The following is a 23,296-nucleotide window of genomic DNA, read 5'->3' as shown; positions in this document are numbered from 1 at the left end:
AGAAAAGTTTTGTTCTCCGGTTCTCTTATTGTTCCATGCTCTATGGTCAAAGTTAAAGCAAAGTTATCTCCGTACAGGCCATGAAGTCCCTCGGAGCGGTGGAAGGTAAATGGAATTATTGGATGAGAACCTTCGGAAGTCATTTCCCGGGCTCGAAGTCTCGCCCTCCCTACTTTCATTGCATCAACGGCTAGAGCTCAGAAGCATATGGGCAATGGATTGTTCGTAAGAAAAAATAGGCACTACATAAAATATAACGAAAGTAGGGTTTTCTACAATGTGAGTGGAATACACTAATATTATTAAATGAGAAGAACCTTTGTTGAAAATATTTGCTAAGCATTTTATTATACTGATAAAATCACCCAGTAAGTACACGAGATGATACAATATTACAACACATAAACAAAGAAATACTCAAGACTGAAGCAATAATTATATATAATATGCCTTAACGTCCTTTTAATTTATTCACAGTTGTAGTTGTTGCTTGGTATACCTTAAATCATTTGATTAATACGCACTGATACGTGGATTTATTTTTCTACAACAGTGATACTAAATGGCATCTAATACTTTAATAGGCTGATCAAAAATGGCACCACCTTGTTGAATCATATCGTTCATTAACTATCATGGTTGTGGAATGTGAGCATTCCACTAGTGCATTATCTTTTACACACGAGATTGCATCGTCGTATATCAAACACATGGTCTATTTGGCCACAACAATTACATTCACATTGAACACATACGCGTATCCTGGGTATACCTAACGTATTATATTCAAACTAAAATCGACCAACGCTGGTATCGAACCCATCACCATAAAACACTTTGGGAATAATAAAACACGTAAACACATTACATAGAGAAATATCAAACATATAGCACACAATACATGTTCAAGATAAGGCTTCAACAATCCATAGTATCAGGCTAAATCCATGGTTCCAACATGAGTCGAACCCAAATACTTCAGCTTCCGAGGTAAAAAATCTGAAACTCCTATCACGAGCTAACTTAATGCATTAAAAATGGGGAAGATTGCATCCTTCACAAAATCATAAAATTATCCACGTTACTCATAACGTATCATTAGCATGGAATCGATACTTCACTGGCAAATGAAAGAAGGCTTGCAGGTAGACGCTAAGATTGTTGGAAACAACACAATCTCCCCTCAGACCCTGCATATCCTTACATCGTAAATCCACAGTCTATGACAATGGCTGTGTGCCTTGCTCTGCGGCTACACAAATATATTGTATTCTTTCTTTCTTTCTTTCTGTTATCTTAGCTCGTTTTCAAGTACGCATTCATTTGAGAGCCACTACTTCTTTTTATTATTTATTATATGGCTATATATTCAGCCTAATTTAATATATCATGACAGCCATAATTATTATAATCCTTTATTATTCCAAAATTTCACAACCTTCACCTTCCCACATCATACCACTGCATCTCAAATCCGTTCTATAAATTTACACAGGTTATTTGACTAATTCAATTTCACTCGCGTATCTATATATTATTTCGCTCTGAACATCTTCAATGATCATCTATTATTATATGGGATTTATAAAAAAACCTGAATTACCTTTAAGCAAACATATAGTCTATATTCAAATTACTATGAAAATCTTTACCAGATAGTAACATTACGAAGAAATTATAAAACTAACTAAAGCGCTATTCTTCTCAAAATGTGTGCTTCATATGCACTAAGAATTTATGGGATCTATATACTAATTCATGCAAATAAGCCTGCTAAATATCAATGATTATTCTTAAATCATCATGAAACTCTAATAAAAATACTAAATAATCTTTTCCCAGTCACACGCGTATAGTGTTCCCTACATTTAATATTATTAATTATAACATTTTAATATTTACAAAATATGAATTACTACTGGCATGCAAATCTCGTGGTTTAATATATTCAATTAAATGGACTTATCGAATGCTGGGTATGGTTTGCTGTCATCTCGAGGTACACTTGAGATTTTACACCATCATGATGACTGCTCTTCTCTTTGATAGTCCTTGGTTCCTCTCCATCCTAACACGGTCCATGTCTCGAACTGTGGCCTTCTTAGTGGAATCTCTAGACGTTCCCTGAAGAAATAGCTGCAAACACTTAGGCGCGTTTCTCGTAGGCTCCAGTCCTCGGGCTTCGATGATCACTCACGAACATACAGGCAAAAATGTTACTAAACACTGTTTATGTGGTGATTAGATCCACCAATAACTTTAAATATATTAATCCAAACAGTGGCAAGTTTGTATAAATCACTATTCATTTCCCCATTAATCACCCAGTCTAAATAATTATCACCACAAATCCCCATGGAGTGTGTAAACGCTAATTTTATCAGGAATATCGTTCTTTAATTTTACTGAACGTCACTCACTCTTAAAATGCTTTAGATCGGTAACTATTAATTACTGAACGTAATTAGCTCTCTCACTACTTCTAAACAACCTGATGCGTTTGCCCTTTCACTAATGAATGCATCATGAGCCGCAACTGACTGTCGTTAATATTTAAAAGATTAAATGTTGAGATACGACTTCTATTCATCAATACTCTACATTGTCTTGTACCACACGGCTTATTTCGCGATATTTTACAACACACTGATGTGTGATCACACAACACTTCATACACTGATATCTAAGTTCACTCCTAACGTGTGATTACTGCGGATACACAAATTAAAATGGGATACTGCATCTAAGTCCAGTTCTTATTTAAAATATCTGGGCTGAGTGGTCGGGGAGGAGATAAACCACGCCCCTGGTCGAAATGGAGCTCCGGTAAATGGAATCTTACAGCGATGTGAAAGCAATCAAATTATAGTTCGTGAACCCACTTTCTACTGATTTCATTTAAAACTAATACGATCAGCGGGTCATTCACAATCTCAAAAAGCGTCCTTTTAGAAATTCACGTGTCATGGTTCATCTCGCAAGACCTCCCACCTTTTTCCTCATGTTGTCAGATTTCGGCAGTCATCTTTATTCTGCGTACCACTACATGACAGGCGTCATTACCGATCCACTATTAAAGTATTGCATTTATATGCATCAACAATTAGCATTAAATATGTAGGTTCGAATGAGACCTGACTCATACATTTCCAGAGATTATCTCAGATGAAGGTTTTCTTCTTCTTCAAGTTCCTTGTAGTGAAGTGGCACCAATGAATGCGGTGTTGAATAAGTAAAGGATATTTATTTCTTGGGGGTTACCACGCCTTAATTCAGCCCATTCTCCGACAACCTACATTTCCACGCGTAGCGTCATCTCTCCTCCTCGCTCGCACGAAAAGAGAGCGCGATTTCAAGGTTCAGCAGTAATGCGCTATCCTTTTCTCGATGCAGCACAGGAAACTGCTCCCTTCGGCTGGCGTATCTCAATCACATCCCGGTTCGTCATGTAGACTGCTAATTACGACATTATATGTCGCAGAATGTTGCGGAAAACGGCATATATCATTGACTAAACCTCCTAACATGCCTATGGCATGGTGATGAACGGTCATAATACAAAGCACAACATAAAAGTTTATTAGTTTGAGAATATTCACACAGTATGTTCAAAAATGAACGAAGTTTGACTTGCTGCTTGAAGTGCTGTACACGTTAAATAACACATAAACTAGTTGACTAATGGTCTGAGAAATATATATATATATATATATATATATATATATATATACAATTATATACTTGGATTCTTATATGTACAATGATATCTATCTTGATAAATAGGATGTTAGAAGGAATGAATGTTCGTGATAGCTGATGACTATCTGTAGTTTGGAGAATTATAAAGGGAACTTGGAATAAAGTTCGTGGTAGCAGAATGCTAGGCAGAAGCTTGAGAACTTGAAGGGAAATTGTGGCAAAGTTCATGAGTAGAAGAAAGCTAGGCAGGACGTATGTAGGTGATACGGGAGGCAGGATAACTTGAGGCGAAGATGTCCTGAGGTGAGACCTCCCGATCATAAATTAGTCAACCTGTTCAGTACACCTTTTTAAGAGGGTACCTCCGTGTCTGGCATAGGTGTAGTCTAATCGCTGGACACTGTGGAGTGTCTAGAGCGGACAAGACGTCGCCCAATTTATACATGCTGGCTGACACACAATTACGTCAGCGCTCTGCAGTCCACACCTCGTGGTATCTATAAGAGTCGATTCGAGGCGGGTAGCGCAGCTTGCAGGCGGCGGAGGATACACACATCAGCTTCCACTATCTGTATCATCGGCACTTGGTGGGGTAGAAAGTTTAGCCCGGCCGCCTTTGTCCACAGGAATTAACCTGGTATTCATTTTTGGTGTAGGCTGAGTGAACCTCCGGGTCATATGGACATCCGAAAGTGGAAATCTCATTTCTTAAATTTTTCAACTTCCTGACGGGGAATCGAACACACGTCCTTTCGGGTGAGCCAAGCACGCCTTTACCGCCTCGGCCAGGTAGCCCCCCCCCCGGCTCTATAGTCACTTCTCTAAATTTAAGGATTTTTCTGATTTGTTTGGAAATCTATACCTTTCCATCAATAATAAGTAATACAGGTATTTAGAAAGTGCAAAGGACAATGAGAAATGTCTTATTGTACATGAGGTACACATACGTCTAAATTACACATGCTACACTTGTGACGGTATTTAGTGTACCGAACCTCCCCAGAAAACCTTTTGGACTGGTATCTGCGCCATTAGAAATTCGTATCAATGAACTTTGAGAATGAACATGATCGCATCACATTTAATGTGTTATATCTTGCCATTCTTGTTCGAATTTGTTTATCATATTTAGTCGCTCTATGAAGTGCTACGCTCTGGTGACTAAGCTTTGAACTTTCGAGACCGCCTGAGTGATTCCGCACGCGTGCGAGCAGCAGCGAGGGGAAGCCACGCTGTTTGGCTTGGGACACTAGCAGTTTATGTTGAATCGCCATGAGAGTAAGACGTGTGTGTTGGAGCGGCGGCATGTTTCTGGTCGGCGGCTATGACCCGGGATAAAACCAGGTCTCTGTAGGCATTTGATGGCCTTAAAACCTGGTAGTGACCTCGATAACTTCTACATTTGTGCGACGAGCAGTTAATCTGCATTTTTCTTCTCCTTTTGGCCTGGTTGTGTAAGGTAACGGTATGTGGTCTCAGCGTTGCTTCGTTGTGCGTGGATGACAAACAGTAAGTTTCAGCATTTATCTACTCATGGCAATTCTACCTTCAAAAGAACTGTGAAAAACTCCAAGAAATAATTTCGGACTGATATTTCAAAGATGATATTTAATCGGGGTAATAATAATAATAATAATAATAATAATAATAATAATAATTGTTACCGAGTTTTTGTGGTAGTTAAGCATGAAAGAAGGTGCTGGGTGGTGAATAGGTCTCAAGCTACTAAAGAGAAATTAAATTTTAAAATTTAACAAGGTTATATTTTCTTTTCAAAATTAGGTAACAACAAATAGAACAGGTACTTAGTAGCCGAAATACAACTTGAAATGTACAATTACAGGGATTAAAGAATTTGGGCTTCGAGCCCTGAAAATACAATTCTTGAGCAACTAGCTCAACTTTACGATATACCAATTTCAACAAAAGGGGCAGAAGACCCCACTCAAACCCTGGAGCCCTTGCTCCAAATTACACAGCAAAGCCTCCTCGAGGCATACAACTCTCAGTTTTAGAAAAGAGCCACTCGCTCTTAAAGTTAAGCCTCTCCCAGGCCACACCAAACTCAACTTTCAAGTCGTCCTCAAAGGACATATACACAGGGGTAAAATACCCAACCTACTGAGGTCTATTAGGTGAGAAAAGATTAATACATGACCTCTAAAATACAACTTGAGAGGAGGCGAACTTGCACTCCTAATACACTTTGCTTTTAAAACCTAATCTGGCTCTGGGCCACTAACGCAAGGGCTAATCCCATACTACAGAGGTGACTTAGAGAAGAACACTTTACATTACATAAACGAAGAAAAGTTTGAGAAAATAAGTTCACCTCAAAACAAATGTGAGTGGGAGCTCGAGAGGGTTAGCACTCTCTATCCCAATATGTAACTTTACAAGAAAAGAAGAAAAGAGTAGTTACATTTTAGGAAAAGGTTACATGATGGAAAACGCTTCGAACCCGCCGCGAGAGTTAAACTGCCGACCTAGCAAGAAAAGAAGATATTAATAGGCCATTACCTGGTAGTAGATCGCTGCCGAGGAAAGAGGCGCTTCCCGCCTCCTGCAATGTACTTAATACACTGAAAGATGGAACAGAAGTGGCCCGGAGACCCCAAAATCAGCAGTTTATATCCTCTCGCGGAAGATTCTAGGCGTTAGGGGAAATAAAACACCCTCCCACAAAATCTTTATTGGTTCGGGAAAAGAAACCCCTACATAGAGGAAAAAGAAACACATTATTGGTGGAAAATTAATTAAAGAAATTCGGGATTGGCTAGATCCAAACTAAGGGGAAAAAGAGGGGTATACAGCCAACTTAAACAATAACAGAAAGAAATTTAACAAGAAACAAACTTTTGAAATAAAAATTTCTCCAACAAAATAGTTCTTTGATTTCGCACTAGGTTGCACTATTGTAATTCTTCAGTAGTGTCCTCTAGAAGAGAAAGTTCACACTTCTTACTTCAAGCGAAACAAAAACACATCAAAAGTGACACAGTTCAAAAACTCAAAATTTTCCACGTGGTGACATCTTCTGAGAAAGTAGAGAATTAATAGAATAGATAAAGTTCAACCTTCCTCCAGAAGAGGAGTTTCAACTGGCGCAACTTTTAAATAAACAGAGTAGAGGTGTACCGCCCGGTACAGACCTCCCCCCCCAAAAGTTCCTCCAAGGGGTAACACAGAAGAACATAAGCTTTGTTTCCAAAATAAGGTCCAAGTTTTGATGTTGATATTAAGATTAATTGCGGAAGCATTTATAAGATTTTAGTAATTTGGTTGGTTGCAATTTCAAAATTTTGTTGTTGCCGGTGCAGTAAAGTTTTTATGTTTGTAGAAGTTGAATTTCTGAAGATAAACCTTTAATGCTTAAAAGGTGAAGAAAAGTTTTTGCAATGTCCACCAAATATTGTTGTTAAATTCCCAAATGTAATTATTGCTTATAGTAACTGTCCATGTAGTTGATGTTGATGAAGTTGGATGGCCGGACCGGCCGTTGCAGCTTGCGTCCAAAAGGAGGCCGCTCGGACCCCTTAAGTACCCTGAGATACCGCTCGCCCGCACTATGAGGGGAGCAGACGTGTTGAAGTACGCCGCGCCCGCGGTGAACAGATACAGGCTGCGGGCATGTAGCAGGTCGTGCGCCGCACATCAGCCTTGGCCGGGAGGTGAGCTCCGGCTCGCCGTGCACATGTCGTCCTCGCTGGAGAGGAGGGGGCCCATCCCCCTCCCCAGTCGCTGCGCGGCGCTGCGCGGCTGCGGGGGCGCTGAAACATTAAAGCTAGGCGGCAGAATTGTGTTGGACAATTATTTTCTTTGAGGGTACAGGCTTGTAGAGAGAGTGAGGGGCCAGCGGCGTGCCGATATTCATGGTATTCATTAAGCCACTGTGTAGAGTGGAGCAGGAGACGGGAGCGTGGTAATGGCCGTGGCAAGAACAGGATGGCAGTTTAACGGGTCGGGGCAGGTTTTACATAAGGCTTACATCTAAAACCAAAATATTACAGAAGGGGCAGAATGCCTTAAAAGTGAAACTCAAAAAAAAAATATAACCTTCATATCCTTTCAGAATAATATGAAGCAAGTTAACACAGAAATTACACCGGTTTCACCTGGGACAGGTGAACTCTAAATATCCTCTCGGTGGCTGGATTACTTACAAATAAGGTAACCGGCGTAAGAAAATCGAGAATGATACAAGGCCCATGAAATCTGGGGGCAAGCTTGCCCGCGGGAACAAAATTTTTGACCATAACCTGGTCACCTACCTTCAAGGTGGTGGGTCTCCGTCCACGATCATACCTTTCCCTAACCTTTTCATGAGACACTTTAAGATTAGCTTTAGCCTTCTTCCAAAGATCTTTAATGTTGTCCGGATCTATTGTCTCGGGCAGAATGTCATTCAGAGACCAGAGGTTAGAGAGCGGCGTGTTGGGAACGAACTTAAACATCAAAGAAGCTGGAGTAAATTTGTGAGATTCATGAACCGCCGAATTCAAAGCAAAAGCTAACCAATGCAGGGACGTGTCCCACCTAGAATGATCTTCATGATGATAGGCAATAAGTGCGGACCTGAGATTGCGGTTAACCCGTTCAGCCAGAGATGGTTGAGGGTAATAAGCAGATGTAGTTACATGAGAGATGGACAAGTCAAAACAGAATTTACGAAATAAATTAGATGTAAAAGCCTTAGCATTATCAGATACAATATATTGACACGGACCAAAAGAAGCAAAAATAGAATTTAAGCAAGTAATGGTTGACTGAGCGGTAGCCAGCTTAGTCGGAAATAACCAGGAAAATCTTGTAAAACCATCTACACACACAAAGATGAACTTGTTGGCATTACCCTTTGACTGGGGGAAGGGTCCCACATAATCGATATACAGGCGTTCCATGGGGCGCGACGCTTGATGAGAAGACAAAAGGCCTACTTTAGTGGACATGGTGGGTTTACTGATCAAACAAGATTTACAAGCTTTTACAAGTTCTCGAATTTCACCGTCCATACCTTTCCATATGAACATTTCACGAATCTTTTCACGAGTTTTAAAGATTCCAAGATGCCCCCCCAATGGGGTCTCATGATAGTATTTGAAGATCATAGGTACAAGAACCGCTGGAACAACAACTTTCATCAACTTATCATGCCTCGAAGGGCAACATAGAACACCATTCCTCAGAACATAAGGGACAACATGTTCCCCAGAAGAAAGGGTTTCCATTATAGGAGCCAGCGTCGGATCTTCACGTTGGTATTTCTCAATATCCCTAAAAAGCATGGGAGCACCTGTTAAGATGGCATTAACACCAGATAGTATGGACTCGGAAGGTGATGAACTATCGACCGGTTCGTGGGTCTCGACGTCGTTATGAAACATACGGCTGAGTCCATCAGCAACAACATTTTCGGTACCTCTGATATGTCGTACATCAAATTGGAAGGCAGACATACGGATGGCCCAACGGGCTATACGACCTGTACGACGCGGCCTACCTAAGACCCAGCTTAAGGCTTGATTATCTGTCTCCAGATCGAATTTGACGTGTTCCAGATAGAGACGGAACTTTTCTAAGGCGAATAAGACTGCCAAACCTTCAAGCTCATATATGGAGTACTTGGCTTCTTGAGCCGATAGAGTCCTAGATGCATAGGCGATGGGACGCCTCCCTAGTTCAGTCTCTTGAAGAAGGACTGCAGCTACAGCTGACGACGACGCGTCCGTTTGGACGATGAATTTCTTCGAGAAATCAGGCATAGCAAGTACAGGGGCATTACAGAGAGCTAATTTAAGATCTTCGAAAGCGGCTTGTTGAGAAGGTCCCCACTCGAATTTGATGCCTTTCCTACGAAGAAGGTTTAAGGGCGCCGCTCTATTAGCGAAGTTAGGAATAAACTTCCTGAAGAAATTCACCATACCAATGAATCTAGCGATACCTTTGATGTCCTTAGGAGGTTTAAAATCACGGATGGCCTGTGTTCTAGAATGATCGACAGCTACACCATCAGGTGACACAATATGCCCTAGGAATGACATAGAGGGCTTAGCAAAGGCAACCTTGGACAACTTAACAGTTAACCCAGCCTTACGAAGGCGATTGAGAACTTCTCGCAAATGATCTAGATGTTCTTCAAAGGTTTCGGAAAATACGACGACATCATCCAAGTAGTGATATAAGTACTCAAATTTGATGTCGGAAAAGACCCTATCTAGTAGCCTAGTGAGCACAGCTGCCCCCGTGGGGAGCCCGAAAGGCACGCGGTTGTATTCATATAAATTCCAGTCCGTGGCAAACGCTGTAAGATGTTTAGACTCTTCGGCAAGGGGAATTTGATTATAGGCCTGATTCAAGTCCAAGATAGTGAAGAACTTGGCCTTTCGAAACCATGAAAAGCAAGAATGAAGGTCGGGAAGGGGCACAGATTGTAACACCACCTTCCGATTGAGAGCCCTGTAATCAATGACAGGCCTGAAGCCTCCTTGGGGTTTCGGGACTAGAAAAATAGGCGAATAATACGCTGACTTAGAGGGCCTAATAATACCATCCTTCAACATCTGATCGATGATTTCTTTCAGAGCCTTCATTTTAGGTGGAGATAGCCTATACGGTGGAAAACGGACAGGAATTGAATCCGTGACCTCAATTTTGTATTCAATAAGGTCAGTAACACCAAGAGTATCAGAGAACACCTCGGGAAACGACTGACACAGTTTCCGAATACTATCAGCCTGCTCCTCAGGTAGATGTCTAAGGTCTAACAACATCTCATCCTGGGTAGGCGAAATAGATGAACATGATACAGAATTACACTTTAACAAGGGAATTCTACAATTGGACGCAAATTTGAATATGCACGACCTACACTGGAGATCGAGCACAAGACCAGAGTGAGAAATGAAGTCCGCTCCCAATATGATGGGGCAAGACAAACGCTTGGCCACAAACAATTTGATCTTCCATGTAAACTTAAAAACCCGAATTTTGACATGTATGGAACCTAGAATTTCTAATGGAGATGAATTAGCCGAAACATATTGAACAGGAGAAGAGACATAGTCAGGGAGTTTACAAACAGATTTCAATTTAGAATACCAATCAGCCGAAATAATGGAACAAACACTGCCTGAATCTAAGAGAGCTGTTATAGGCTCGTTATTTAACTCAATCTTAAGAAAAGGAACAGGTGCGGGGGTATCCGCCGCAATCCTAAGACACTCTTTAGGGCATTCAAAAGATGAATTTGAAGGCTGGTCGTTCTCTGCATTTACAACCTGTTTACTAGGGGCTAAGTCTCGGGAAGATGGATTAGTCGGCTCAGCCGACGCCACTAGTCACTTTTTATTATTGGAATAGCTGGAATTTGCACCAGAAGTTGAGCAGGAGGGGGTGCTATTTGAGTTTGGGCAATTCTTGGCGATATGTGAGAAGGCCCCACACTTAAAACAGCCTTGTGATGACCCTACTCCATTCCTTGTCCCACTTGACTTGATCAGAGGACACTTATTCCGCAGATGGTCAGGCGACCCACAAGCATAACATTTACGGGGATTGACTGGTCGGCGAGGTGGAGGCCGAGTGTTACTAAAGGAAGGCGGGGGTTCTTTCGCCACACGCAAGGAATCGGCATACCTAACTCCTTCCGCAGAGACGGCTAATGCTTCCAGTTCAGAGAAGGTTTGCGGGCACGCCGCGAAACACAAATATGACCTGTAGGGTGGTGAAATCCCTTCAACAATAGCTTGCACGATCTGATCCTCAGGGAAGTGGAGAGCAAACACCCTAGTATAAAACTTAATATCTTGGATGAAGTCTGCCAGGTTTTCATCCAAGCGCTGTACCCGATAATAGTATTTCTGAATAAGGGAGGACCTGGCCCTAGCCGGGATGAAGTTAGCTAGCAAATGGGCGTGGAAATCCTCAATAGAAGATTGCTCGGCAATGGCTCTAACTATTTTGTCAGATAGAACACCAATAGCATAAGGATAGATAATTTGCAAAATTTGACATGGGGAAAGAGAAAACACAAGGGCATGATCCTGAAATTCCACTAGAAATCTTAAAAATGAAATTACGTCACTGGTGGTGTTGACGGAAAACTTAGAGATACCTCTAAGCAACATTGCCAATGGATGAGGCAAGCTGCTGAACCCAGGTGTCATAGTCGTTAAAGGTTTCAAGGGCAAGGAAGTTAATTCAGAGCGGATGTTACTCAATGACGCACGGCGTTCAGATTCGTTGTTCGATGGGGCAGAGATAGTTTGAGCAGCAACGGTTATCCTATTGACTTCTCCCTGAGGAGGCTCTTCCTCGTTACCTACATTCACCGTGGCGGGTTGATCAGTTTTGGGAGGAGCTTCGCCGGTTAGCAATTGAGTGACCTTATTAGACAATTCAGAAATAGTTTCAAGGAGCGTATTAGCTTGCTTCCTCTGAACTTCATTCACCTTTAGAGACAATAGATCATTAACTCTATTTGCAAAGTGATACAGCCTGCCTTGCACACGCTTAATTTGATTAGGAGATGGATCGTTTTCATCAAAAAAGCTGACTACCGATGCTAGCCCAGTAATATTCTCGACAATCGTGGAAAGAGAGTCATCAATTTCTTTCTCTCCCAAATTGGGGATGGAAATGGGCAAATCAAGGGACTCTCTAAGCTTGTTAGTGTCTATTGCAACCGTGCCTCCAGATTGAACGTTTCTGATAGTTAACTCATATATCAACTCCTCTTTGCGCAAGTAGTTAAGGAGGAGAACATCGCGAGGGCCGGGCATGATGACAGAACAATTTTGAAAAACTCAAAAAATTCCAGCAACTGAGAAAATTGTTAGAGTTCGAATCAAAGCAATGTTTAGCCGTCAAAAGGGGCTAAATTGAGACCCATTCAACCACGCTCTGCTACCACTTGTTACCGAGTTTTTGTGGTAGTTAAGCATGAAAGAAGGTGCTGGGTGGTGAATAGGTCTCAAGCTACTAAAGAGAAATTAAATTTTAAAATTTAACAAGGTTATATTTTCTTTTCAAAATTAGGTAACAACAAATAGAACAGGTACTTAGTAGCCGAAATACAACTTGAAATGTACAATTACAGGGATTAAAGAATTTGGGCTTCGAGCCCTGAAAATACAATTCTTGAGCAACTAGCTCAACTTTACGATATACCAATTTCAACAAAAGGGGCAGAAGACCCCACTCAAACCCTGGAGCCCTTGCTCCAAATTACACAGCAAAGCCTCCTCGAGGCATACAACTCTCAGTTTTAGAAAAGAGCCACTCGCTCTTAAAGTTAAGCCTCTCCCAGGCCACACCAAACTCAACTTTCAAGTCGTCCTCAAAGGACATATACACAGGGGTAAAATACCCAACCTACTGAGGTCTATTAGGTGAGAAAATATTAATACATGACCTCTAAAATACAACTTGAGAGGAGGCGAACTTGCACTCCTAATACACTTTGCTTTTAAAACCTAATCTGGCTCTGGGCCACTAACGCAAGGGCTAATCCCATACTACAGAGGTGACTTAGAGAAGAACACTTTACATTACATAAACGAAGAAAAGTTTGAGAAAATAAGTTCACCTCAAAACAAATGTGAGTGGGAGCTCGAGAGGGTTAGCACTCTCTATCCCAATATGTAACTTTACAAGAAAAGAAGAAAAGAGTAGTTACATTTTAGGAAAAGGTTACATGATGGAAAACGCTTCGAACCCGCCGCGAGAGTTAAACTGCCGACCTAGCAAGAAAAGAAGATATTAATAGGCCATTACCTGGTAGTAGATCGCTGCCGAGGAAAGAGGCGCTTCCCGCCTCCTGCAATGTACTTAATACACTGAAAGATGGAACAGAAGTGGCCCGGAGACCCCAAAATCAGCAGTTTATATCCTCTCGCGGAAGATTCTAGGCGTTAGGGGAAATAAAACACCCTCCCACAAAATCTTTATTGGTTCGGGAAAAGAAACCCCTACATAGAGGAAAAAGAAACACATTATTGGTGGAAAATTAATTAAAGAAATTCGGGATTGGCTAGATCCAAACTAAGGGGAAAAAGAGGGGTATACAGCCAACTTAAACAATAACAGAAAGAAATTTAACAAGAAACAAACTTTTGAAATAAAAATTTCTCCAACAAAATAGTTCTTTGATTTCGCACTAGGTTGCACTATTGTAATTCTTCAGTAGTGTCCTCTAGAAGAGAAAGTTCACACTTCTTACTTCAAGCGAAACAAAAACACATCAAAAGTGACACAGTTCAAAAACTCAAAATTTTCCACGTGGTGACATCTTCTGAGAAAGTAGAGAATTAATAGAATAGATAAAGTTCAACCTTCCTCCAGAAGAGGAGTTTCAACTGGCGCAACTTTTAAATAAACAGAGTAGAGGTGTACCGCCCGGTACAATAATAATCACCTTTGACACGTATAATGACTCTACGTTCGTTATGTTACCATGTGTTCGACGAATGAAATTTCCTCTTGGTGTTTTGAGAGAAAAGCGCAGTCTGGACAGTTACTCAAAATTAATTTTAAGTTCAACTATAATTTTAACCATTAAATATTTCTAGAACTTCATGTGTATGGGGAGCTATCGCAAGGACATGTTTCATTTAGGTTAACTTTTCTAAATTTCTTCTTTTGGGTTGGGTTTTGGTTTTATTTATTGCTTTCTGTTCTGCTTATTCTAGCTCTTATATTTATTTTTCCTTTTGAGGCTATTTCTGTGTCCGTTTTGTCCTTGTGGGTATGGATTTGTAGTTGTTGCCTTAGCAACGTATTGTTGATTGAATTGTTGGGCTAACTTGGATTTTAATCGGTCCGTGGTGACTTAATTGTACCTTTATTAATGTGGATGTGTTTGATTTTCGTGTGCACTAAGTGTAAAGTGATCCTAAATTGTATTTGCCATTTATGTTTCTCTGTTTGGTATTTTTTTAAAGGGGATTCGCGTGTTTCGGTGGTATAATATACTATCCTTGCGTAGGCTCGCCGTGATGTAAAAGAGATTCCTTATTGGTGAATTTTTCTACAACTTAAGGCTAATAATTTTCTAGATATTAAGTTTAATTAATTTTAGGGTAGGCGACCGTTCTTGTAGGTAAGCTTCAATCCTTCTTGTTTTAATTGTTTTCTTATCGAGGTCTGCATTTTATCCTTTTTAAAACAAATCCTATTTGACTTATATTTTATTGTTCCTGTAATTTTTTATCAATGTAAGTAACATTTTATTTTAAAAGTTAATTGGTTTTCCATTTGTTGGTTTTTAAAGCATTCCAAAACTGAATGCTGTTTCATAATTTCCTAGAGTTATCCAGAAGGTTTCAATAGCATTCAAGAATTTTTAATTTCAAGCAGAATTTTAATTTTCACCTTTTATTTATTGCAACATGTTTTCTTAAGTGAATTAAAGTCATTTGTGTTACAAATCATGGATTTTCGTTTCACTAAAACAATGAAGCACTGCTCCTGTCACCGTTCCTTATTCAATTTCTGACCGCGGCCTTTTCTGCTTCCTTCCGCCTTCTAAGGTAAGTGGGCCTTTTCTTCTTGTCTTGTGGGTTATTGTGTGTTGTTTTTACGTGACTATTTTGGCCCCTCTCTATTGTGTTCGCTTTAACTCCCTTTTGGGAGCGGACACGCTATCAACCTTCTCACCTGGGGGCCTCACTCCCAGGTGTGTAAGATTATAAACCCATCGTCCGAAAGGTTGTTTCGGGGACCCTGAGGATGGTGTCGGTTTGACACTCATGTTCATAAAAACCAGAACACCTTGAAAGATTGGAGATAGGAAGTGCATATTCATACGACAAGTGCATTAGTATGTTCTGAAGAAATGATTAGTATTTGACCCATGTCGGCCCTCAGGTTCAAGGTCCACATCGATATCTCCCCGCACCACCACTTGAGCAGACGTGCGGGATGCTTGACAGGCGTATGCGAGAACCGAACCTTCAAGTGCGTAAGTCTGAAAGAGGGCGTATTATTGGCATGAGAGAACGTGATGTATCCTTCCAGGAAATTGCTGCTCGTGTAGGACGAAGTGTGTCTGCAGTGAAACGAGTGTGAACAGAATGGTTCACAGAAGGCCGTAGAACACGACGAGATGGGTCTGGTCGCACCACCCTGACTACCCGCCGAGACGATCGACACCTCATCCGACAGATCTGCATCCTCCCCGACTCTGGCGCAACAGTGCAACAGTGTAACACATCTTACACTATCAGGAGTGACAGTCCGTCGCCGTTTATTACGGTCTGGGTTACCGGCGTGTCGTCCACTTCTCCGCCTACCTTCGACTAATGTGCATAAACATACTAGACTGCAATGGGGTATGGAACGACGTCACTGGGGACAGGAATGGCAGCAGCTAGTGTTTTCGGACGAATCCAGGTTCCGTTAGTTTGAACATGATGGCCACATTTTGGCTCGCCGCATGCAGGAGGAGAGGCATCATATGGACAGCATTCGCACAAGACATACAGCGCCAACTCAAGGTCTTATGGTGTGGGGTGATATTAGGTACAACCACAAATCACAGTTGGTGCGTGTCCAGGACACTGTGACCAGTTTGACCTACGTGAATTACATCCTGCGACCCTTAGCCATACCCCTTCTGCGTGACATCCCAGACGCCATATTTCAGCAGAACAATGCGCGACCACATGTTGTCGCACGAACACGCGCCTTCTTGTTGTGGCACAGGATTTCAGACTGTTGTCCTGGCCCGCCTGATCACCGGATTTGTCACCAATCGAAAATATGTGGGATATGGTAAAACGACGGGTGCGGCGCTGTGACCCAGTTCCAACCACCAAAGATGAACTGTGGAGCCACGTAAATGCAGCATGGATGGCTATACCCCAGGACGCTCTTTGCACCTTATACGTGTCGATGCCATCACGCATGGAACAAGTTATCTGTGCCCATGCAGGACCCAGTGCCTACCAGGCAGCGGGACACATGCTGATCCTAGGTGACTGAAATGCTAATTGTATCTGCAGAACATACGAATGAACATGCCCTGTGAATATGAACTTCCTATCTCTAGTTTTTCGAGGTGTTCTGTTTTTTAAGAACTTGAGTGTAATTTTGTTACACCATCAGACAGCATCTGGATTCGCAGTCAGTGAGGTCGGAATCTTTTTCCGGGTAGTGATCAGTGACGCCATTGCATTCATTATGACCCTGTCATCCACTAGTTCGCTGGAGTCTTCTGGAGGTGTCCCGATGCACGTTTTTTGCATAGAGTTCCTATTGCTCCTGACGTCGTCACACAACATAATATTGCCAGGACTGGCCCTGGTGGCGTCTAATACACCAATACAATCTACCTGCGTTCCTTATTATGATGATACGGTTTGTCATATACTCCCCTAGTTGCTGAAACCTTTACCGAATGTGCCTTTCTGGCATGCAGCGTACTAACTCACTTCAATCAATCAATCAATCAATCAATCAATCAATCAATCAATACTGATCTGCATTTAGATCAGTCGCTCAGGTGGCAGATTCCCTTTCTGTTGTTTTCCTAGCCTTTTCCTAAATTATTTCAACAAAACTAAAATTTCATTGAACATCTCCCTTGGTAAGTTATTCCAATCCCTAACTCCCCTCCTATAAATTAATATTTGCCCCAATTTGTCCTCTTGAATTCCAACTTTATCTTCATACTGTCATTTTTCCTACTTTTAAAGACGCTACTCAAACTTATTCGTCTACTAATGTCATTCCACGCCATCTCTCCGCTGACAGCTCGGAACATACCATTTAGTCGAGCAGTTCTTCTTCTTTCTCTCAATTCCTCCCAGCCCAAACTTTGCAACTTTTTTTAATGCTACTCTTTTCTCGGAAATCACCCAGAACAAATCGAGCTGCTTTTCTTTGGATTTTTTCCAGTTCTTGAATCAAGTAATCCTGGCGAGGGTCCCATACACTGGAACCATACTCTAGTTGGGGTCTTACCAGAGACTTATATGCCCTCTCCTTTACATCCTTACTACAAACCCGAAACACCCTCATAACGATGTGCAGAGATCTGTACCCTTTACTTACAATCTCATTTATGTGATTACTCCAATGAAGATCTTTCCTTATATTAACACCTGGATACTCACAATGATCCCCAAAAGGAAATTTCACTCCATCAACGCAGTAATTAAAACTGAGAGGACTTTTCCTATTTGTGAAACTCACAACCTGACTTTTAGCCCCGTTTATCATTATACCATTACCTGCTGTACATCTCACTACACTATCGAGGACATGATGCTCCTGACGTCGTCACGCAATATAATGTTGCCAGGACTGGCCCTGGTGGCGTCTAATACACCAATATAATCGACCTACGTTCCTTATTATGATGATACATAAGTCACAATCTTGTAACTTATTTATTACTCTATACAGAATAATATCATCCGCAAAAAGCCTTGCCTTTGATTCCACTTCTTTACTCATATTATAGATATAAGAAAACATAAAAATCCAATAATACTGCCTTGAGGAATTCCCCTCTTAATTATTACAGCGTCAGATAAAGCTTCGTCTACTCTAATTCTCTGAGATCTGTTTTCTAGAAATATCGCAACCTATTCAGTTACTCTTTTGTCCAGTCCAATTGCATTCATTTATGCCAGTAGTCTCCCATGATCCACCCTATCAAATTCTTTAGACAGGTCAATCACGATACAGTCCATTTGACCTCCTGAATCCTGGTTATCTGCTACATCTCGCTGGAATCCTACAAGTTGAGTTTCAGTGGAATAACCTTTCCTAAAACCGAACTGCTTTCTATCGAACCGGTTATTAATTTTGCAAACATGTCTAATATAATCAGAAAGAATGCCTTCGCAAAGCTTACATGCAACGCATGGCCTATAATTTTCAGCTTTATGTCTATCGCCCTTTCCTTTACATACAGGGGCTACTATGACAACTCTCCATTGATTTGGTATAGCTCCTTCAACCAAACAATAATCAAATAAGTATTTCAGATATGGTACTATATCCCAAACCATTGTCTTTAGTATATCCCCAGAAATCTTATCAATTCCAGCCGCTTTTTTAATTTTCAACTTTTTTATCTTATTGTAAATGTCATTTTTATCATATCATATGTAAATTTTATATAATTTCATATCATATGTAAATTTTAATACACCTTTAGCATTAGTCATCTCCTCTATCTGGACATTATCGTTGTAACCAACAATCTTTATACTGCTGACTGAATACTTCTGCCTTTTGAAGATCCTCAAGTACACAGTCTCCTTGTTCAATAATTATTCTTGGAATGTCCTTCTTGGAACCCTTGGACACTGTACGATCACACTGATACGATTACCTTCTCTGATTTCTCACGGTCGCTTACTTCCATCACGATACAACAGTCACACTAACGCCTCTAGCAACACATCTACCCAGACAGACGTGGACCAAATGAAATCAGTGACACAATTACCTATGGTGATTCTGACTGCTGACTTCCACTGTTCTTTACCACTCATTGTGCGAGCGGTATCACTTCCTTTTTTCTGGTGCCTGGGACCTGGCCTTTACCCAAATAACCCTGAATTCATTTTTTGAAACAACAATTAACAGATGTATTTCTGATGCAGCATATGCGGCATACCGTTATATTGTTGAAAGATAATGACGTTTTACGGTTAAAGATCAAATTCTGTGAACAATTACTTGAAAACCAATTAAATTTCCTTTTAATGTTCTCATTTTTTTGGGAGGACGTTTGGAAATCTGGTTTAATTAATCGTACCCCTCACAAAAGGAAGAACAAAAACTAAAGAAAATTTACACGTTAGAGCAGAATTATTGGATCCTCTGTCTTACCTGGTGGGAAGTTCTTAGGTTTCATGGTCATCCATGTATAGAGGGAATATAAAACTGCAGCAGTGGATACCAGCACCCAAAACATGGTGACCTGTGAGAAGAAATATCGTCAGGTACAAAAATGTTCGAGATTACGTGTTTACAATATACACTACAGGACGTTATATTGTTGCTTATATCTATTTCTTAGATATGCACTTCTTCTCCTAGTCACATCAATTGAACCTAGATCTCTTGGACCAAAGGCCATCATGCTAACTATGTATCGATGGAGCCAGAAATGAAATCAGCTAAACTCTCCTGCTAAAACTGGTCATTGTAGTCTCCTTCTCCTTCTTAAGGGTAACAATATCAATCCTACACCTACTTGTTGACTGGCCATATATACAGTATATCAAATTTTTGCTACTGCTGAAGAGTCAGCGTAATTATTGTAAATTGGGTATTTAGCGTCGAATTATTCTACGTATTAACCTTGATGCGCGTTATCTTATCTGTAATGGGTCAGGAACCACCAAGTAAAGAAGCGATGCTCCTATCTAGAGACTTGTTATACGATACATATTGGATTTGATAAAATATAGCAAAAATAGGCTACTTCATAGTGTTTATTAACATCTTCATATGTAGATCTGTTTATCATTGGTCTTATCCATGTACTCAGTAGAAAACAAAGCACGAACATGAGTGTTATTTTTTCACAGTTTTTCATTTTAGAAGTGAGAAAATTCTAGTGTAATATTCTATATGTTGCCCCGTTCTCGTATTTGTAATAGCCAGTTTTCCTCACCGTGCGGGCCGTAAGACGGTGACACGGTGAAATGTCTGGTTATTGAAAATATGGGTCAAAGTATTACAGGCAAGTACGGCGCTGATGAAATTTACAAGGGAAAGTCATATGTATTTTTGTGGAACTTGATATTTTAGGCTTAGATTTGGTCTGATTCGACAAGACCGCAGATATATATTCTACAATCCCGAAGAAATAGTGATTTCAAATACTTACATATAAGATATCTAAAAGGAGTCAACTCTTAACTTGTACAACCCGATTACTAGTATGTACTGTACACACAATTTAACCCACCGAAAAAGTGGCTGAGTGGTGTGGGTCACGTAGCTTGTATTCGAGAGATAGTGTGTTCGAACGCCACTGTCAGCAGCCCAGAAGACGATTTTCCGTGGTATCCCATTTTCACACAAGGCAAATGCTGGTACGGTAAGTAAGGCCACGGTAGCTTCCTTCTCACTCCTAGCCCTTTCCTATCCCATCGTCGACGTAAGACGTAAGACCTACCTGCGTCATTGCAACGTGAAGCAAATTGTAAAATACTTTTTTAAAAAAAAATAACAATTAACAGTTTGCCAGTTAAGACGTTCACGGCCGGAGATCTGAAAATTACAACAATAAAAATTTGTTCGCTGCACGCGCACACTCCCTAATAATCGAATACCTTGGTTCTATTGCTACGATACTTTCAGTTTTGTGGCAATGAAAACCTTAATTATTATATCTCTGTGTGGAGCACATATTGATATCGGAGCATCACTTCTCATTTAGTAGGTAAGCAGCCCGTATTTGGTAAAACAGTGGGATTGTACAGACAGTTTCCCTTTAGGTGGTCCGCCCCTCCCCTTCATGGAGGAGAATGAAAACAAGTATAAAAAACAGGCAGTTTGAAGTAAGTGGTTGCAAGCCTGCAAGTGGCCACGGCTTGTTTGTGGTCCGACAGCTCTGCACTTCGACCGACCAACCGAACAGTGGTGGAGTGGCCACGGCTCTACCGTGGCAGTTTTCGTGGTTTTCCATTCTCCTGCACGAAGGCGAATGCCGGGATGGTTCCTAGAATAGACCAAGCCTGCCAACCACCTCACCTTCTCTGAGCCGTGTCGTCTCAAAACTCACGAGTTTCAAAACTCACGAGTCTCAAAACTCACGAAGTCCATGAAGAGGATTAGTGAGAACAAGTTTATCTACCTGGGCCAGTCTCAAAACTCACGAATTCCTGGAAGAGGATTAGAAAGAGGAAGTTTCTCTACCTGCACCAGTCTCAAAACTCACGAGCAGGGCCAGTCCTTTTTGAATGGTTAAATGTCCACCCTATTAGTGATGGGTTAATGAAATACTTTTAATAATCAGGTAACTTCCATCCGATTATTTAAATAATCGAATAAATAATCAAATAAAGTAATCGAATGAGTTTCAAATATCATTCAGTTATATCGCGTGGAATAATAGGATGCGACACGGATATATTTTTCGGTTTAAATATGTCTGGTAGATAACCGACTGAAGTAAGCGAATAGTTGAACGCTTACGAAAATTAGAAATACGCCTTTTTCCAAATGAATCTCCAAATGTTGAAACTAAATGAGTGAATTAACTGGCTTGACCTCTAATATCCCTAAATAAAATTCATTATTCAAGTAAATGCCGCCTTCTGGCCGCATTATGGAGCTAAGTCCCAGTACTAACAATTGACAGTTTCCTTTAACTAGCAGCGGGAAATATACCTACTTTAATTTTATGCCGTCCAGCTGCATGCATAAATGGTTAGCATGCTGACATTTGGTCCAAGTGGTCCCGAGTTCGGTTTCCGGTCGGGTGGGAGATTTTAACTTTCATTAGTTAATTCCTATGGCTTGGTGACTGGGTGTTCGTGCCGTCTTCAGCATTAGACTTCATCTTCGGTAGGGCTTCATCCTCACAGACGTGCAGGTCATCTATACGGCGTCAACTCTAAAGACCTGCACCAGCCCACCCCGGAGGCCACATGTCAGTATTATAAATTTATGTGAAAGGCAAGAAATGCATTAAATTAACTTTAAGACAACAGCAAAATATTTTTTTTAAAATAATACACATCGGTCTCTTTCATTCACTAACCATTATTTTCCCCCCGTGGATTGGTGTGGCAGAATAACATTCACAGTATCCCCTGCCTGTCGTAAGAAGCAACTAAAAAGGGGCCCCAGGGACTCTTAAATTATTTAAGAAAAGACTAGATAAACAACTGATAGACAATCTGCTACCAGGATGACTGCCCGTAGTCGGTGGAAAAACATGGGTTGAAGGTAAGCGTGAGTCACCGCGGACCTCATCCCTCCTGCAGTTATCGCAAGCACCTGCTGTCCGGATTCGTGAATTTTGAGACTCATTAGAATACTTTAGCTACCAGTTTGTAGTCGTGAGTTTTGATACTATTTGTTACTAATTATAGCCCGTGAGTTTTGAGACTCGTGAGTTTTGAGACGTAACCCTCTGAGCATTTCTTTCACCGTAACAGATCTCCTGGCCTGAGAGAGGTGTCACAGCCCTTTTAGGGGAGGAATGAAAACATTTTAGTTGCAGTAACAGACAGTTTAACAGTGCTTAGAAAGGACTCGTCAGTCCAACAGACGAGCCTAATTGCACGTTATGGGCAAAACGCTGCACACCACAAGGCATAATAATTCAAAATCTTCGTTCTATCGCTGTGATTTTCCGTTCCATTTACATCCTGTTTCTTTATGTCACTGATTCTCAAGCTACTCCAGTAAAGGAAATAAACAACGTACGTTTATATTTAAATTAGCTTTAAAGAGTACTCTTATCCCGTGAAAAATACACGTTTATGACAAGTAAGGAAGCCATCAAGCTGCCTCTGTGGTGTAGTGATTAGTGCGATTAGCTGCCACCCCCAGAGCCCTGGGTTAGATTCCCGGCTCTGCCACGAAATTTGAAAAGTGGTACGAGGGCTGGAACGGGGTC

The 23,296-nt window shown here is 41.0% G+C and overlaps 1 protein-coding gene across 1 annotated transcript in view; it reads right to left on the bottom strand.

Moving 5' to 3' along the window:
- The window catches only part of LOC136863580 (methyl farnesoate epoxidase), a 63,863-nt gene that overhangs the window by 34,939 nt on the left and 5,628 nt on the right, over nucleotides 1–23,296 (bottom strand). Inside the window, exon 2 of the mRNA XM_067139963.2 lies at nucleotides 19,546–19,636. Coding sequence (XP_066996064.2) covers nucleotides 19,546–19,630 — 85 coding nt within the window. The 5' untranslated portion in view covers nucleotides 19,631–19,636. The remainder of the gene's footprint in view (nucleotides 1–19,545; nucleotides 19,637–23,296) is intronic.

The sequence above is a fragment of the Anabrus simplex genome, chromosome 1 (assembly GCF_040414725.1).
Source record: "Anabrus simplex isolate iqAnaSimp1 chromosome 1, ASM4041472v1, whole genome shotgun sequence".
NCBI classification, from domain to species: domain Eukaryota; kingdom Metazoa; phylum Arthropoda; class Insecta; order Orthoptera; family Tettigoniidae; genus Anabrus; species Anabrus simplex.
Note: the sequence above shows the minus strand (reverse complement) of the source record. Positions and strands in the feature narration are given on the sequence as shown.